We start from the raw sequence: 18,662 nt of genomic DNA, 5'->3' as shown, positions 1-18,662 counted from the left end.
AGACCTCCCTGTGGAAGCCGTGGCCGCGGTGTCCTGTAGCACACGAGGACTGGGCTGGAGCCCAGGAGCTGCACGAGGGCTGGTGGCGTTTCCAAAACGGTTGTGTGATCTCTGAAGGGGAACCCATGCCAAAGCGGAGAAATCCTTATGCGCCAGGTTCTTCTGTTGAGTCTAGTTTCAAAACGCTTTTTTTTTTCCAAGTTGTTTTATTTTTTCAGCGCCCTTCATCGCTGTGTCTCACCTGCTAGATTAAGCCCTTATGAGAGATTGAGATGTTTTGACTGTGTCCTTGTTGCAGGTTTGAATTGCTCGCTCCGTTTCAGATTGGGTGCCTACATAGAAAACATTTTGTCCTGGGTGTACATGTTCGTGCATGTATATATTGTTCTGTCTGTGTGTGTATATAAATGTGTGTTCTCCTTTTTATAAAAATAACCTTGAGGGCAGAATGTGTTTACAAGACAACAATGTTTCTTTCTGGTTTCTGTTGCTAGTTTAAAGTATTTTTTTGAAAAAGTCCAGACATTGTTCTTGTATCGTCTGCTGACCAGGAAACTCTATCGTCTTGGACCGCTGCCATTCCCAGCATTGCATAAGGCTTAATTCCTATAATTCTTCCAAACAAAAATATGAGAAATAGGAAGTCCATGTGTGAATGTCTGTGAGACTGCTAGGGAGCTGCAGTTTTCCTTGGGAGCAGCGCTAACTGTTGTAGCAGCGAGGCTTTCATTGGCATATTGCAAACGGATGGAGCTTGCTCCAGATATTTCACTTACAGTTCATGCAAAGACATTGGCAGCGGTTATGAAGCAAGGTTACTAGTTTGCATAAAGGAGCCTTAACAGGAAGTAGAATTTTAAATAACGTCTCTAAATTTCAAATGCAAAGATTTCCAGTGATAACATAGCTCAGTTTTCAAGAAAACAGAATCGCACGAGTTAAGGGCACATTTTTGTTTTCATTACTATGTTAACAGGCAAAAACCTAAATGTACCTACCTTGTCGTCCATGCTTAAATGTAATGCAACATTTATCAAGCTCCTCTAAAAATACAACAAGCTGTCTCAGGGATGCTGAGCTAAATCTGTAGTTGAGATCATCGTTTCTCTGTTCAACATCTACTTGGAAGCGCACAGCAAACCCTCGGTTTCGCTGGTTCTTCTAACATAAATGGTATCTTGAAGGTATCGCCCTTTTCACTGCAGAGTGTCATCTGAACATCTGCTTAAGCCTCACTTGGTCAATTTAGAACAAAGCATGCGGGGCACCTTATAAAAGGAATAGAGCCAGAAACAGTGGAAAAGGTTAAACTTGCTTCAGCCCCTCTCCCTTCTCTGCCATGCTCCCAACTTGTCACGACTGACACCGAGTGAGAAAGGCTAACGCGGCGTGGCCTGTCGCCCTATGTAACGAACATACTGCGACCAAGGGGTATAAAGGGATATTGGTCAGAACTTCTGGAGTTTGCATTTTGGTTCAGTGAAAATGCGGTACAGAGTTCTTTATGCTGACTCAGATTTATTCATAGAACAGGTTTTATCTCTTTTTGTTCAAAGTTAGTGGATATTAGAGTAATATTAAATAGCGGTGCTCTCTTTTGAGGTTTTTTTAATGCTTTAATGTACTGAACTGATGGTCTTTTCTACATGTAACTTGTATGGGCTTTTTTCTTGACAAGATGTCTGTGAGCTTTTCTTACACCCAGAGTATGTGTTGTGGGACCGGCTGAGAACCCCCAGAACTACTCTGGCGTGCGGATTTCCTCATTCTGTGAGGAGCAATTGCTGTAACGGATGCCAGTACATGGGCTTAGGCATGTTATAGCTCATGAAACTGATTTTAGTGCTGCAATGTACCATCCTGTGATCTGACAATAACATGTAAAGTTTCGAGAGCCTGCACATATGTTGTCTCTCTAGGTAGACAAATCAGAGGAAAGTTTGCAAAATCCTTTATGGTTTGAGACCTTAAGTTGGAATATTCTTTTTTTTTTTGCATCCTGCCATGACTGCCCTGATTAGTGCATAGTTCGTTTTTCACTGGATGGGTGTTGTTTGCAGTCAGATATTGTCCTTTTTGGATTTTGATTTTTAGTGATGAAACACCAGCCTCAGCTGGGCCTGATCCTTGACCAAGCTTCCAAGTTCTCCCTGAACAAAAATGACTAGTAAATTATTTCCAGTTCCTCCAGTCAGAGCTCTCTTCTGTGAGCTGGTGGTTTGTATTCAAATTCGTTTTTATTTTTTATTGGCATTATGGCAGGGTCTAAAGACATTAACCTATATTGAGAGCTCACTGTGCTGGCAGTGTAATATGCATAGAGATACTCTCTGTGCAATGCAGGGGTGAAAAGGAAAGCAATTTTCCATTTTAGAGACAAGCTAAGAAGAAAAGAGAATGCCATGCTCTGCAGGCATAACAACTTTGTCTTCTTCCCCCTTAGCCCTTTATAATCATGTCAAAATAGACTATTTAGGTCATTTACTGATGACCTGTGAATGCCATGTTTATCACAGCCTTTTAAAATGTTCAAGTGACAAAGTATTCCCAATAAAGTTTAATTAGCATAGCGACTGAAGCTTCGTGAGCATCACCAAAATGCATTAGGGCTAATGTTGTGGGAGGTCTAGCTATGGGCTAAGGGATTACTCAGTTGAGATTACCAGTGCATAGCTGATCTGGCTATTTCAAATTATCAGAACCTAATTAAATGAAAACGTACGAGCAGATAATGAACGGAGCTGTTGGCTAGAAAATCCTCCAATATTAAATCAGAAGTTTCCTTTAGGGGCAATTAAAATACAGTGAATGTATCTTAGGCTGTGTGTTAATCATCAGTATTAGAAGTGAATCTGATATTGGCCTGGAGGAGGATTTTAAAATTGAGTTTTTGTTATGAACTTTCCAAAGTTCATGTGGGGTCTTCAAGCCCTGTGCCGCTTTCCCCAGTGCACTACCTCCAGTTGCAAATGAATGAGGCTGTTCTAGCCTGCATACATGTTTTTTAGTTGCTCAGTCACAACCTGATTACAGAATATCGGCAGGCCCTTGGGGAGTAATGGGCAGAAGTTTGGAGCGGTGCAGCGGCAACGCAATGTCAGCAAGCATAGCTCTGCTCAGGGCAGGTGCTGAGTAGCATCTTGCCTCTCTCACTTGTGTAGTTTTATTTTCTGTGATGGGGTCTGACTTTTGGGTGGCATTCAGTGCCCGTCCCAGCCCGTGGGGTGGTGCAGAGGGCAGTGGTGCTGCACTGAGCACAGGGGGGTTGAAGGAGAGGGACCCGCTTGCCTCTCGAACCATGGTGGTCAGCCTGTTTCCTTTAGTTAACGTGGCTCTTGGAGGAGTGTGTCAGGTGGGTAAATAGCGTGGTGTGGAGGGGTAGCAGAAGGTGTGTTTCTCTGTTGGATCAGCTGAGACCATCGCAGTGATGGCCAGGGTCCTCTCCTGGAGCTGGCCGGGCAGACTGCCATGCCGGGACGGGAGAGGACTGCCTGCTGCGAAACGCCTGCAAGAGTGAGATACCTTAGTAGAAGTGAGTGTGTCAAATACCTGCGAATATGGTGTGTCTTTTGGTTGAAGTATGGCTCATTTCTCTGATATGAAAGAAGAGTTAGGTGATAAAACACTCCATATACTCCACCATTTGATTTTTTTTTTTCCCCCCACCAGTTTCATTTAATTTGATTTTCTTCCATTTCATCTGCCCAGCCCTTGACAGCCTACCTGTGCGAGTACTGGAGTCCCAGTAATCCCAGCAATCAAGTTTCAAAGCAGTTGCCACCCTACGAAGGATGGGGGATTGCTGGCTTGCGAGTTTACAGCCCTGGGCTCCTCGATGGCCGGATCCTGCACCGCTGCCAAGCTCCTGGCCCCAGATTCCTCTGGCTCCAGGAGCAGTGCTTTTGAGAATTACGGCTGCTTCACATTGTCCCACAGCCATTAATAGGGGCTGTATTTTTGGTTCCTGGCCATGTGGCTTGGCTCTATTAAAACAGATGTTGTCCAGCTACAGTCTGCTTTTCTAAGGGATCTGGATCGCTCGGCATCAATGGCCTGTCTTCATCTTTATTTACTGCTCTTCTAAGTATAGCTGTTTTCAAATTTAATTGGGGATGATGATGTGGATAAAAGTGTTAAATACCCTGGGACCAAGATCTGATCGCAGCAGGATGCCTCTGGAAACATACTGACTCAGTGGTTTCTATTTAAAATTAGATTTTGACACCTGTCAGCCAATTTTTTATTTAACGTGTGCTGTGTTCACTTCATATTGTTCTGGTTTCTCAATCAAAATATCAGCCGCCTTCCAGAAGTCTGTTCCACGGACACTGTTATCCCTGTTAACCACATCTGTTGTCTCAAAGATAGAAGGTTGTTTGACAGACCCTGTTTTCCACAAAACCTTGTTGATTGCCGTTACTTATTTCCTTTCTTTCTTAATCATGTCCTGTCTCCGCTATTCCATTATTTTGCTGGGATAGATGCCAGGATGACAGGCTTATAATTATCTGGGTCACCCCATTTATCCTTTCTAAATATCCTTTTCTGGAACTTTCCCATTGTTCCATGCTTTTTTTTGAAAATGAGCATACAGCAGTCCAGAAAGTCTTCAGCCTTTCTAACATTTTGAAGAAAGTATTTGGGTATATTGCCCTGGAAAGGGAGAGGCCAGGGATCTAACATCCTCCTAAATAGAAACACTGGTGAAAAGTGTCCCGGCGTTATCTTGTGGCTGTGACTCGATGCTCTGCCGCTTTCCCAGAACCCTCACGAGCTCACAGTCATGATGTCCTCCGGGAGCAGTCCTGCGCTCTCTGCGGTACTGGTGTTATTATGGACAGCTCTGTCACTCTTTGGTCTGATATACAGTCTGCATATATATTCGGTCTGGAAAAAATCAGAAGTTAATGAAAACATTTGCTTTCTTGAGCAAGTCTGTTGGGTTTTTTTAAAGCTCATGGGAGTAACAAATGAGCTCCAAATTTCTGGATGTAGCATTAGCAAGTGAACCAATTTTTAAATGGGTTTGTGTCTTCTTGCACAGACAGCTGTCCACAGTCACTCATCCTCCATCTTGCTGGTTTGTGTGGCTACCAGCTTTTTGGACAAATGGCTTTGCTTTGCTTCTACATGTTTGACTTTTCTATGTTCTTTTTAATTTTAAATTCAAATCCCAGACTTGAGAAAAAATTCTTACCTTCCACACCGAATGACATTATCTTAGGTCTTCCAAATACGGTTGCTGATTCTCCTTCCCCCAACATGATGGTTTAAAAATCTGCTAGAGTAATGGGCATAAATTAGATATATTAGATGTAAGGCTGCAGGAAGATATTGAGTATGTTGTGACAGCTGAAAATTGTGTCCTTCCTCTTTTAGGGTGGTTGGTGGCTTTGAGACTCTGACTGCTATGGAAAATGTGGAAAGTGACCCAAAAACAGACCGTCCCAAGGTACGTGTGAAGCACCACGGCTGTGCAGGAGGGAGCGAACACCTGTGGCCTCGTGTGGCACTGCGGCTCGCCCCACTGATGCTTTTCTGAAAGCCGAGCTTGGGGGAGATGGTGCAACTTAATCATGAGATTGATTTGCGGTTCTTCTCTTCTGCTCCCAGGAGGAAATACGAATTCAGACAACAACTGTTTTTGTTGATCCGTATGAAGAGGCAGATGCCCAGGTGAGGATGGCTGGTTGGCTGGTTTTTTTGAAAGGTCACAGCTTTTCTTTGGAAAACTTTGTAACTTAATGCCTTTTTTCGAACATGGATAGCCCCCAGCCCATATGGTTGCGAGCTAAGATTAAACAGCTGCCATTCAGCATTGCCTTGTGTGCCAGGGTCATGGCTGCTCTTTCAGCAGAGAGGTCTTGTAACTGAGTCTGGCACGGCTCCCAGCCCATCACGCTTACGATGGTTTCCTTTCCAAATGCCCACAGTAGCTATGGGCAGCTGCAGGTGGGGAGAGAGGAGTTGTGTTATAATGGCTGCAGACAGCCTGTTCGTAGGGGCCCTTGAGGTCTGTCTCCGAAAGCCTGCCCTGTAATCATAGTGGTGCTGATTGCCGATTTAGAGTCCTTTACAGCTTCAAAGCATTGTAGACATTTTCTCCTTACTCTGGACTAGCTCTTGCAACAGACTGCACTCTGCTTCCCGCAGGTTGCTGCAGAAAGAGAGAAGGCCCGGCTAGAAGAAGAAGCAGCCAAAACAAAAGCTGAGGTGGTCCAACCAAAGAAAGAGGTCGAGACTCCTAAAACTTACCGGCAGGGGATTGGAAAATACATTAACATGGCTGCAACGTGAGTTCCCTGCCCATCTGATCTTTGTTGAGTGTTTTAGTGGCCTTTCCTGTGGGGTCCTGACCCTGTCCAGTGCCATTGCTCAGGTGTTTGGTGTGTGCCAGTAGGGTTTGGAAAGACACCTTTGTGCAGCCCTAACAGTCAAGAGTTCCCTCTGCTCCTGTTCTTTTTCAAGATTACAAGTTCACTGAGCTTTTCTTTTAGCAGTTGAACATGACCAAGTTGGTCTTTAACAGCGTGTGCTGACTTCAGAACTGTAGATGCATTTTCACAACTCAGAAGTCCTTGAGGAACTGTACTGTGTCACTTCCTACACCATCTTGTATTCTCTTCCTCTTCTGCAGCTATTTCTGAAGGCCATGGTCCCACAGATGTTTCTCTTTTAGCAGCTTCTCTCCTGCCTTAAGCCCCTGTCAGTCTGCTGATCTGGTTCCCTGTTCAGCCGCACAAACAGTTGTACCGGCACAACTGAAATGGCCGGAAAGGGGAGCAGGTTCCCAGGCTTGCTGTGGGAGCACAGGGCGTGTGGCAAGTAGCTCCAGGGTGCCTGGCTGGTTGTACAGGCTTGTCCTAAAGCATCCTCTCCCAGACACCATTTGTACACCCGTTGGGATTGGCAGCATTGCTTGCTTTCCTAAGGACAGTACAGAATCCCACCTGAGTGGCAGCTTTGCATGAGTTTTGGATAAATTAAAATAAATGCCCTCCACTTGATTTTTCACAGACTTCTCTAAAAGCATTTGCAAAAATGCTGTTGTCTGTCTGTCTGTCTGCCGCATGAAAGCCTGTATTTATCCATACACACAGATTTGGACAGCTATTTAATCAGCTTGTATGTGCCTGTGTGACTTACAGGCATTTGCATAACTGAGAACATGTTAGCCCATGTGAGCCGGTTTGGTGTGTCAGTTAAAAGTTTCAGTTACAAAGTATTGCTTGTCCCTTGAAATATTATGTTCAGCTTAAAGTTGCTGCCATTCTGCGCTGTATTTACAGAGGAAACCCGGGCAGAGTTTGCCGTGCTGTGGAAAGGGCCAAGTAGTATAGAAAGGACTTTTCTTTCCTGGTGCAGCCTGCCTGCAAACTGGGAGTTTGGTCCGTAGCAGCCCTTTGGCAGGTACCCGAGCTGGCTGCGTGGTGTTTTGATGGAGTTGCAAACTCCGCTCAAGAGAGGCTGAGAACAGCAGCAGCCACTGCAACAGGCCGTGCTCAACAAGCAGGAAAGGATCTGAAAAACTTGCCCAGCTGCTTTACACCTAATTCCCCATAAATCCTTTTGCTGCCACAAATGCAGGTGAGAAGTCGGGGAGAGAACTTGTGGCTCGCGTTTTCAACGTGACTGTGCCAAAAAAGTACAGCTGTTAAATCTTCAGCTCTGGCCTGGAGAACTTGTTGATTTTTGAACACTTTCCTGGAAGTGTTCTGAACCTGACTCAAACCGTCCCCACGGGCTGACACGCTCTCCCTGCGTTTGGGTATGCCAGAGGCCCCCGTCCACACCCCCTGTGGTCCCAGTGCTGGCACAGAGCTTGTACTCCTCTCTGACTGACAAGGGATGGAGCTGCTGCTGGGAGAGGGAAGGCACCCAGCTACCCTGGTCCCTCCAAACAGTAAATAGTCCCTGAGAGTTGTTTTCATTTTGGCTCCAGGAAGCGCAGTGTGGAAGATGACGGGCCCTCAACCAGCACAGCTGCGAAGAAAGAGAAAAAGAGCACAGGCTTCGGGGACTTCAGCTCCTGGTAGCAGCGTGGGGAGCCTAGCACTGGAGCAGCACAGCAGAGGAGAAAAGGCGGCCTCCCACGTGTCCCCAAAGAGCCCGAAAGACAGCCTGTCCTGGGGAGGGAAGGCACCAGCCTGCCCTTCCACTGCGGAAGAAAACTGTGGCTTTGTTAAGGCTGGTTAATGTGGCTTTGTTTTCTAGAGGGCCGCGTTCCCCCCACTGCATCTTCCTCGAAGGCCTTTTTGTTGTTGTTTTGCTAAGCGGGGAGCGGGCAGCCCTGCTCCGCTGGGGATTAGCCGGAGCCTTTCTCTGCTGGGCTGGCAGCAGACCAGGCAGAGCCCAGCCGTGCAGGACGCTGCTGCAGGGAACAGCTACGGTGGTGAAAGAGCTCCTTTTACAGGTAATCGTTCCCAGACGAGCCAAGTCTGCCAAACGAAGGAATGAATGAATGTGCTGGGTAAGCGCCCATGCCGCTGTAGCGCTTTGTGGAGGGGAGGAGAGGGCTCCAGCCTGTCCTGCCCTTCCCTTCCCGCTGCCTTTTGCTTGTTCGCAACAAGGACCAGTTCTGTCTCCTCTCTGCAGACCTGCCTCCGGGCTGGACTGGCTGCTGTCAGTCTCCCCAGGGCCTCGCTCACTCCAAAATGAGCTCTCTTTGGACCCGTTTTAGTCTCTGACGGCCTGGGAAGCAGCGAATCTAGATGGGGAGCCTGGACTAGCTGCACCACTTCTTCCTCCCAGTGGCTGCCCTTCCCTGAGCCACTGGGAAGCCAGTGGAGCCAGGATGCACCAGTTCAAACCTGCCCTTGGGTCTCAGGAACTAAAGCCTGCAGCAAATGAGCAGGAATAGAAACTTTTTTTTTTTTTTTTTTTTTTTTTTTTAACCATCCCCAGAGCCTGCTCCTTGCAGGAGAACACACACAGTATCACGCTGCCCCAGCATCAGTCTTCCCATCGTTAGGGAAAACCATATAATATAGCTGACAGGCATCTCAGATATTTCCGTTGCATAGCCACAAATTATTTAGAAGCTCAGTAAAGGCCTTATGGGGTAAAGATGTATCAGCCTGTGAAGTTTTAATGTTTTAATCCAAAAACGTACGTGTGTTACCATCACTTAGACGTAGCAGGCTAGATCCTGAACTTTACTTTTTGGTTCATCTTAGCTGTTTTCAGATGACAGAAATACCTTCCCTACCTCTCTATGTGGCTGAGGAGATAGTTTTGTAATCAGCTTTGTAACAAGACATTTATATTGGTGGTTTCATGTTTTAAGAGAAGATTCCGTTTATATGAAATTGCTGTAAAAACTTTTGGTAAAATGTTTTGCATTAAATGCTTTTATTTTCTTTTGAGTGCTTGCCTTTGACTGTTCAACTGTCACTTCCAAGATCATGGTATTGCAAAGCTGATTGTCGTACAAGGAAATGATTCATTCCTACTTTTTAAGATGCTCATAAGGAACTCTGGGATCTTTGCGGATATGATTACATCTTTGTTAAATCATAGGAAGTTCAAACTAATCTGAAAGAATAATAGGGGGTTTTTGTTTTGTAACACTTTGCAGTGTATAAGTTTGAAATAACATGTGTTTGATTCTTGGAACAGGGGATATGATCGTACCTTCTTCAAGTTGAGTTTCTTGTATCTTATTGAAACCTCTTGCTTCTCCTGGGCTGGCCTTTTCCTGAGAAATTGTTGTTGATCCCTCCTACAGAACTTCTACTTCAGCCCATTTTTGAGTCGGCAAGTTCACAGTATTGCCAGAGCTGGAATAGGCAGTTTAATGAAATCCGTAAGAGTAAAATGCTTTTTGTGATTAGATTAAAACGGAGATTATTATGAAAGAAAGGAGCTTTTGATTACAAGGAAGGCAACAGAGGTGTGGCAAGGACTCCTATTTCAGCAAGAGTCCTCCTTACAGATTGATGGAAGGGACAGTTTCCTTTTGCGGCAGCAGGCTGCAGAGATAACTACGCGCTTTCCCTTTCTACTCCAGCTTTTTGGCAGCGCTCACTGCGGTCCATGAAGTACCACGGCCGCGCCAAGTGCAGGCGGGACTGCTGCGCGTCCAAGCACTGCCCGTGTCGGTACAATTTCCCACCATAACCTCAGACACAAAAGAAAGAGCAATTTCCTGGCTTCGAGGAAGGGCTGAGCGTAACCCTTTGAGTTTTGGTCTAAGCGGGGTGAAGCTCTTCGGCCTCCATTCACCACTCGACCTGAATCCAGGCTGGTCCGCTGGTGCTCCCACTGGGACAACGGGATACAAGCTCTTCTCAAAAAGATGAGGGGAAATGGTGAACTGTACTGACGGGGGCAGAAGGTGGGTGCCCAGTGAGCAGGGCAGTGTGGTGTAGCCCCTGTTTTTACAAAACCTGTCTCTTTGCTGGGCAACTCGCAGAGTTGCCACTACCTGAGTCGGGAAGGGGGAGGAAGGAGGCTTTGCTGAAACCTTTTCTCCCCCTTTCATCGCTTGGTTCTCCAGCAGGGATAATGTCTTAAAGGAATACCCAAAGCAGCTCCTGCCGTGGCCGGAGGGATAGGCAGGAATTGTGCAGCCTTGCTACGGAAACTCACTTCTGGGAACTTCTGTGCTATTTGTAAGCACATTTTTATATTCTGTGTCTTTGACACTTTTCCAGTAAATGCGCTTAGAGAGAAAAAGTAGAATTTTAACCAGAGGCTGAAGTAGCTTTTGTCTGGCCTTGACTAGAATAACACGGGCGCTCTCTTTGCATTGCTCAATACCTGAGTCATTTTACTGAAAGGCAGAGGCACTGGGTGACCAGCAAATTAATCGTTTCCTGAGATCTGGCACTGTAGCAGCAAACACCACGAGCACAAAACTCCCTTGAGAAGGTGGTGGTGCACAGTGGGGCCGGCAGCTGTGACCGCTTATTTCCATACAGCCGCACAGAGACGTGGGGCTCGCAGGAGACAGCTCTTCACCTCGGCTTCTTCTGGTGTGAGTTCAGCCTGGCCCCGCAAGGACCATAGTATTGTCTCTGGGAAACAGCTCTGACTGAATAGTTTTCAAGCTAAATAGCTGCAACTCTGTTTCCTTATTTATCAAGAGAAAAAGCCCAAAATATTGTTGTTCAGTTTAATTTTGCCTGTTCCCTACTGGTTTGAATTGCTACAGCCCACTGTCTTGGAAGCAGGAGCTCGTACAAGCAATGGCTCTGTTTCAGCATCGCGTGGTAGATTGTAGTGGTACCCATCTCGTGTGGGGCCACGAATTGTGAGTCGTCAAACTGTGTTTCAAGGTCTCCCAAGAAAATCCTGCTTCTCCCTCCAGCTCCTTTCAAGATGGGGACCAGGGGGGACCAGGCAATGAGTGTTCTCCAGAGCCCCAGCCACCCACGGCTTTGAGGGTGAGGGGCTCCGTGGGGTGGAGCAGAGAAGCACGTGCAGAATTCAGTCCAGCACAGCTTGGCTCACTTCCCATCTGTGCTACGTTTACTCCAATTTACTACTTACTGTGAATTGAAAACCACAGACAACGTGCCTCTGTCAGGATTTGTCTGTTATGTGCTCTTGAGCCTGAATGGTGGGCACAGGGAAGATGTTCAGGCCCTGGACCAGCCACTGTTGGGATGCTGTTGGTACCAGAAGTGGAGAAGAGCACGGGCAGAGACGAATGGACGGACAACCCGGAGGAGGCTGTGGTGTTTGGTAAGATGGGGATGGGGGAGGAAGGGCTGCTGGGTGTGCCAGGACTCGTGGCCGGAGTCCGGCGTGCGGGTTGCAGCTACCAGACCCCTGAGCCGGCTGCCGTACCGGTGGGGCAGAGGAGGTGAGAAGCGCCTGGGGCGCTCCCTGCCTCCGGGGCTCAGGGATCTCATGGGGCACATCACTGAGGGGGCACATCCCTGCCCCGAGGCAGCTGCCCACGCCGGGTGCCTCCACCTTGCACAGGTGTCCTTGGGAACCTCACAGAGGGGAGTCAAATACCTGAAGGGATCCGTTTTGCTCTCTGGGTCCTTCCTGGCCAATTCCTGGCAGTTTTTTGCAGACATTTCTTAACACTTAGTGTCTCTGTGTGCTCCTGCCACGGGGTTGTGCCTGTCCTCGTGGGCCAAGGGGTGGCATGTGCTTGTGTGTTGGTCCAGCACAGACCTACTGACAGCTGGGGCTGTTGAGCTCGGGTTCTGCATTTTTTCAACCCAACTTGGCCCCAGAGACCTCAGGGTAAGAAGCCAGGATGAGCACCCGCTTCCCTGCCCAGGTGAGGGGGCATTTACACCCATTTGGTCCCCTGGGCCTTGGCCCAATGTCCACGGTCTGAGCTTTGATGCAGCTTCTGTTGAAGAGCGATGGTCACCACCCCTCAGCTGGCTGCAAAGCTGCCAGCAGAAAACAAAAATCCACTTCTCGGGTGGTGGTGTGGCTCCTGCAGGTGGTGGGCATCCCCCGGGTGAGCTGCCCTGGCACGCGGCTGCGCACCGAAGGACGGCTTGTTGAAACGAAGGGAGTGTGCTAAGGCTTTGTGTCCCTCACCTAGCAGGAAAAGCAGCATTAATAACAGAAATAATAGCAGCAAAAGCTGCTGTTCATCTGCCCAATTCCCTTTGGAAGAGCCTATGGTCCCGTAGGAAATGTGTCCGGCGTGGCCGTGCGGTGTGGCTGCCTGGGGGGTCTGCTCTGAGTCGACGCGGTTTGTGCCACTGGAGCTGAGGCTTTAAGGGCAGTGAGGTAAAGGCTGTCTCTGGAGCTACAGAAATTGTTCAGGGCAGCTGTAGGTTGCGTGTGGATGGGCTCGCAGGGAAGTACGGGGTTTGGGCTCAAAAGCAGCACCGTCTTGGTTTAACACTGCCTACACTAGTGCGTCGAGGTGGCAGATGCCCACTCTGTGGCCAGGGCTTAAGCAAATGCAGCGAAGGGCTCAAGTGCTGAACGCAGCCGAGCCCTCTTTGGAAGGAACAGGATGCCGGAAACCTTGTGCCGGGAAGCAGCTTTTGTCAGCAATGGGGGATTTGCCAAACACCCCCCAGGTTTCCTCACTGTTCGCTCCAGCGAAGGCAAACAAACTAAATCGGTCGGCGCAGGAAGGAGGCGGCAGCTGCCCGCCCCGGCCAGCAACGGGTTACGCCCCACTGCGCGGCCAGGGAGTTCTCGCTTCCTCTCTTTCTTCAGAAAGCGAATTTGTTATCGCGGCTGTGGCAGAGGATTTAACCACCCTGTGCCATGACTGTGGGGAAGGGGCCAGAGCTGAGGCTGTGCACAGCCCCTCCGCTCCAGGACACCCACCTCCGCAGCAGTGACATCCAACCCCATCGGCTCAGACCCAGGTGTCCCCATCACTGCCACCCACAGGGACCAGGACCTCCACTGCAGTGCAAGGCTGTGACCAGGCTGCGGTGCTGGGGGGACATCGGGGTGGCATCACACCCTCCTGCCCTGCCACGCTGCTGCCACTGTCCACTCCACAGGCGGCTTTAGCTCACATGTCCAGCACCAGCAGCGGGTTTGCTTCTTGGGCCTTAAACCCCACAGGAGGAAACACCTCTAAAAAAGCAAAAGGAGCTCGTTGGGTGGATCAGAGAGGAGAGAGGCTCCTGGTGGCATCGGCCCTACCCAGTGCTGGGGTGAAAGCCACTGTCACAGCTCAGCCCCTTCCCCACCCCACAGCCCCAACCTCCTGCACACCCTTTGGGCAGCCCCAGTGGGTTTTGGCGGGCTCCAGCCATGGATGCTGGTGCCCAGTGTGCTGTGGTTGTGGCCATGCAGTGCCATGGCCAACCACAGCGTGCATGCCCCATGCTGGACACCTTCCTTGGGAGACAGCTGGTGACCTGCAGTGCTGCACTGGGGCCGATGGCCACAGCACGGCCATTTGCAGCCAAGAGCGTGTGTGAAAGCATGCTTTTTAAACGTTTGTGATCATGGGCTGGGGCATCCCATGGCCCTGGGAGGGACGTTTCCACAGAATGGCCGTGCAGCAATTTGGGGCAAACTCCAAGGTGGCTCTGAACAGCCTCTCCTCAGTGCTGCCTGGAGCTGGTGGTAGGACCCAGGGGGAGAGCTGAGCCCGCGGGCCACTCTGCAGTGCCACGGTGGGGCCGGAGGCCCTGGCACCGCTCTGCTGCAAAGCCCGAACCCCGCTGAGCTCGGCTCCCGTGCCTTGCGGGGGGCTCGGCAGGCTGCTGCGCTGCGGGGGCTGCGCACGGCGCCTCGGCCAGGGCGGCACTGACTCACCCTCCGCTGAGCTCAGGCGCTGCAGCCCGGTGACTTCATCCACTGGAAATAGCAACCGAGGAGGAACTGTCTCTCTGTCCCCACCATACCCGTATAGACACACAGGCACTCACGGCTGCCTGCACCGCTGCCTGCACCGCTGCCTGCACCCCAGCCCCAGCTGTGGAAGCTGTCTGCCCCCACAGCAGGAGCAGCCCCCGGTCTCGCCCCCAGCCCAGGCACAGGCTGGAGCTGCTCGGCACGGGATGGGGCAGGACGGGGCCCAGGGGCTGCACGGGGCCGATGGCATTTGACAGCTGAGGCGCTGCCAGCCCCGCGAGGGACAGCACGGGATGCTGCTGCCGGAGGGGGTAGAGTCAAAGGCTTTCAAGGCCAGAGAGTTCATGGCTTTTACCCCACCTGCTCGTACAGCACTGACAGGACAATTTGCACTCAGCTAAAACACGTCTTCCAGAAGGGCACCAGGCTCTCTGCAAAGGCTTCAAGGGAAAATTAATCCCGCGGTTCCCCTGGCAGCAAAGCAAAGCCATCGCAGTGGCCTGCAGTGACTGCAGCAGATAAGGGGGCTCCTCCACCTGCTCCCCCCTGGGTGAGGAGAGCTGCCGGGGGTTTGTATGGGCAAAGCTCTGCCGGGCTGCTCACAGCAACGACCGGACAGCTTGACCACTGTCCTGCCATGAAGGCCAGGGGTGCTCCAGCTGCCATGGGGACACCTGTGGGTCTCCACCCTGGTCTTTCCCACTGGGACGGTGCGGGGACAGGGGCCCTGGAGCCAGGGTCGGGGTGAAGGGCTGATGTGGGCACAAGTCAGGGGTGTCCTACAGGCACCGGTCCCTGTGTCCCGCACAGGGCTGTGCCACCTGCCTTGAGGGCTCTGGCCTGGGGCATGTAGGAGGGCATGTACGGCATGACAGGTGTCCGTCCCTCCATTGCTTGGGGCGGGAGCGAGGGTTTTGCAAAGTCTTGGGGCTGCTGCAATGCCAGCACCAACTTTGCTCCTGCTGGTCAATGTTTAAAGGTCAGTAGGGCTGAAGCAAGCAAGCTCAAAGCTCGCTGCCACTCGTCCCATGAGTGCTTGTTTGTCCAGGTCTGCTTATGTAAAAAGGGAAGAAAACCAACTACCTTTCCCAGACCCCTCCGCTCCCTCCGCTGGGGCTCTTCCATGTCACTGGCCTGGGGGTTATATCTCTGCAGGGTTTTCTTCTCTGCATGGTGCCAGGCTGATTGCTTTGACATTTTCTGGTGTTGGGGCGGCACAGGGGCATCATGCCTTGCTGACCACGGTGCACAATGTGGCCCGCTGGAGCAGCCCTTTGCTGGCCACTGCGGGATGGGATGGCCAGAGCTGCTGCCGCCAGCACGGTGCCTCGACCGTGGTGAGAAAGAAACCCTCCCAACCCCTTGTCCCCAGGCTGGGGCAGGGCTGTGGCAAGGGGCCAGTGCCTGCCGCCCCCTCCCAGCATTGCCGGGAAGCTTTGGGGATTAAAGCATCCCTCTGGGCGGGTTTGGTCCCCGGACAGGGCTGTGAAGGGCAGAGTGGGCAGAGGGTTCCAGGAGGGGCTGGGATCAATGGGCCTGGCCGAGAAAGAGATGGGGATCGGGGTTGTACCCATGAGGCTGTGCACGGGGCAGCTTCCCAGGCCCCTCTGCAGTTCCTGACGTCACGGAGAGGCCAAATCTTCCCTTTTACACAGAAAAAAAGGCTCATCTGCAATCACAGCAGGCTGCATTTGATAGCTCATAACTTAATGGCTTTTGAAAAATAGCCACAGCCTGTTTTAAACGCAGGTCAAGTTCTCCCCTAGCCCTCCCCCCGGAAAGCCTTCCGAGCTCTCACTTTTCTGACATTAGATACTTTCTCTAATCTTTGGCCTTCATTTTATAATGGCTAATTATATCTATTTGCTTTTGTGCCAACATTGTCCTTCAGCTTGAATAGCTTTTTTCCCTCCCTAATGCTTGCTTCCCGGCGCTATTTATAGGCAGCAATTGTATCCCCCCGCAGCCACTGTTTTGCTTGGCTACGCAGGCTGCGTGCCTCCAGCCTCCCCAGAACGACCCGTCGCCCTCCTGCCTCCCTCGGCATCCCCCTGCTCCCGCGGGGGGGGCAGACGGGCGCCCAGCCGGACCCCGGGTCCGGCAGGAACCAGGCAGGTGGCAGCCCTGGCCGTGACGCTTTGGGGCAGACAGCCAGGGGCAGAGCTGCATGCCCCCGTAGACCCCCGTGTGGTTATTTTTTTAGGCATCCCCATGGGCATCCCATTTTTTAGGCAAAGGCAGTGACTGCTCCAGGCTCCCATTGGCTTTCCCTGTCCCTCCTATCCCATTTCTTTGGGGGAGGGTTAGCGCCCAGCAGCGTGGCCCACCAAGGCAGCGCGGGGAGTCGCGTGATTTCTATCTGTGCTTTCATCCCGGGATGAAAGGGATGATAGAAAACATTTGTTTTTATGATAAAAGCAATTGACCCGGGAGGAATCCGCCTCCCCAGGGTGGCCTGCAGCAAATCACGGAGATAAGGCACTGACACGCAGCAAACGCCAAGCGCTGCAGAGCAAATCCCTCCCCATGTAGAAGGAAACCCGCGCTGGGCTTCCACAGCTGCTCCCGAGCCCGGACAACGTGGCCAGTGACGATTTTAGTGGATTTTGTTGGGGCCGGGAGGATCTGTAGAGAAGGACACTATTTATTATTTTTTTTAACGAGTGGCCAGATTTTTTTATTACAGACATCTTTGCCACAGATCTCAGTTGAGCTTTTAATAGATGGGTTCCTCGCCAGCAGCAATTGCAAACTGATTGCAGCAGAAATGGCAAGTGAAGACAAATATAGTGCAGGCTGCCTGCAGGGACAGCGCACGGAGGAAACTTTGGATGCTATTTTTGGTGCTTTGTCTCCACCGCTTACAGTATTTCTAATCTGTGTTTCTCCTTAATAACATGTTTAGGGTTGGGATTCTTTTTGTTTGTTTGTTTTCGGACTTTCTGTTTTGGTTTGGTTTTTTGTTTGTTAAAATAATATCCCTTCTCCGGAGAAAGGGCCGTCCACGCTGCCTCCATCCCCTCCGCTGGGACCACAACTGGGTCGGTCTCTCTCCCAGGCGCTGCACATGGGCGGACGCAGAGCCAAACCCCGATTTCACCCCGATCCGTGGGAATCTCGTGGCGGGTACAGAAGAGTTCAGCACGCTCGCTGAGGAATCTCTCCCACATGGCCGAGCTGTGGCAGCCCCAGCCCTGCGGCAAGCTCCACTGCTGGGCACCAGTGCACCGAGTTTCGCTCGGTCCCAGCCAGCACTGGGAGCCGCAGCAGCCGGATGGACACGAGACACAGGGGGACCCCGCTGGGTGCTGCGGGGGGAGCGCTTGCCCGGGAGGGGAGCAGCTCTGCGCTGCAAAATCATAAAATCCAGGCGTGACCGCGAGTGCCTACGCTGGAGCCCAACTGCGGGGAGACAGGGAGGGGAGCGCTGGAAGTCACTCAGGTCACTTGGCAGAGTGGAAAAACACTCTCGAGTTATTGCTGTGCTTGGGGAGCCACGGTGAGGTGACACCGGAGTGATGTTAAAGGCTTTATGGCACTGTTGCCCTAAACTTCTCGACCCCGGGGGCCATCGGGGACGTGGTGGCAGATTGAGGCGCATCCCCAGGACCATCAGCCACCGGCGCAGAGGCATCTCGCTGACACGTGTGTCAGTGGGTGTGAGAGACAAGCCTGCAGTTAGAAAGAAAGGAACAGAAACGTTAATAAAAGTGACAAGCAAGAAGGGGAAAAATCGGGATTTAACCACAGAATGGAGAAATAAAAGCAGCTCCCAGCAGGGCTGGCCGTGACTGCAGGAGCCTTGGTCCTGCGCCTTCTGTGTCTGCCTGGAAGCCCGGGGTATTTGCAACAGCGGCTCAGGGTGGACCATCACCTTCTCTGAGGATCTGGCAGCGTTTCGGACCGTTGGATAGGGTTTGTGTTTGCCTCAGTGGGAGGTTTCTTGGTACGAGAAGCCCCAGATGCTCTTCTGCTGTGTTTTTACACATCCGTGTTTGTGCAGACCCCATTTTGCCTTGATTTGATCAAGCTGCAATCTGGCCTTCACAAAAAAATCCCTTTGTTTCCCATTTTTGCCTCTAAATAACATTTAAGGCCCCGCTCCACCAGCATGCTGCGTGCTGTTGCATTAAAATAAAGATAATAAAAATGGGAAAAAGAAGTTGTTCATCAATGGCTCATTGAGCTTTTTAGCAGAGGGCACCTCTGGCCCTTTCATACCCGTCCAGGCTGATGCTGCACGTCCAGCACAGTGCAGGGCTCCCACCCAACAGCTCAGCGTCACCCATCCCAAGTCGGGGTGTGCTGCGGCTGCTGAGCACTCCCCAGGAAAGAAAAAAAAACCACCCTTTTTTAAGGTTTTTTAAGGCAGACACTTCTGGTAATGCAGCTGTCAGCACGGCAGCTGTGGC

At 50.9% G+C, this 18,662-nt stretch overlaps 1 protein-coding gene across 1 annotated transcript in view; it reads left to right on the top strand.

The window, feature by feature from the left end:
* PPIL2 (peptidylprolyl isomerase like 2) overlaps positions 1-9,365 on the top strand; it is a 77,194-nt gene extending 67,829 nt beyond the window's left edge. Inside the window, exons 17-20 of the mRNA XM_082491570.1 lie at positions 5,380-5,452; positions 5,614-5,676; positions 6,154-6,293; positions 7,943-9,365. Coding sequence (XP_082347696.1) covers positions 5,380-5,452; positions 5,614-5,676; positions 6,154-6,293; positions 7,943-8,036 — 370 coding nt within the window. The 3' untranslated portion in view covers positions 8,037-9,365. The remainder of the gene's footprint in view (positions 1-5,379; positions 5,453-5,613; positions 5,677-6,153; positions 6,294-7,942) is intronic.
* Positions 9,366-18,662: the final 9,297 nt, after the last annotated feature.

This window comes from Vanellus vanellus, assembly GCF_965231255.1.
Source record: "Vanellus vanellus genome assembly, chromosome: 16".
NCBI lineage: Eukaryota > Metazoa > Chordata > Aves > Charadriiformes > Charadriidae > Vanellus > Vanellus vanellus.
Note: the sequence above shows the minus strand (reverse complement) of the source record. Positions and strands in the feature narration are given on the sequence as shown.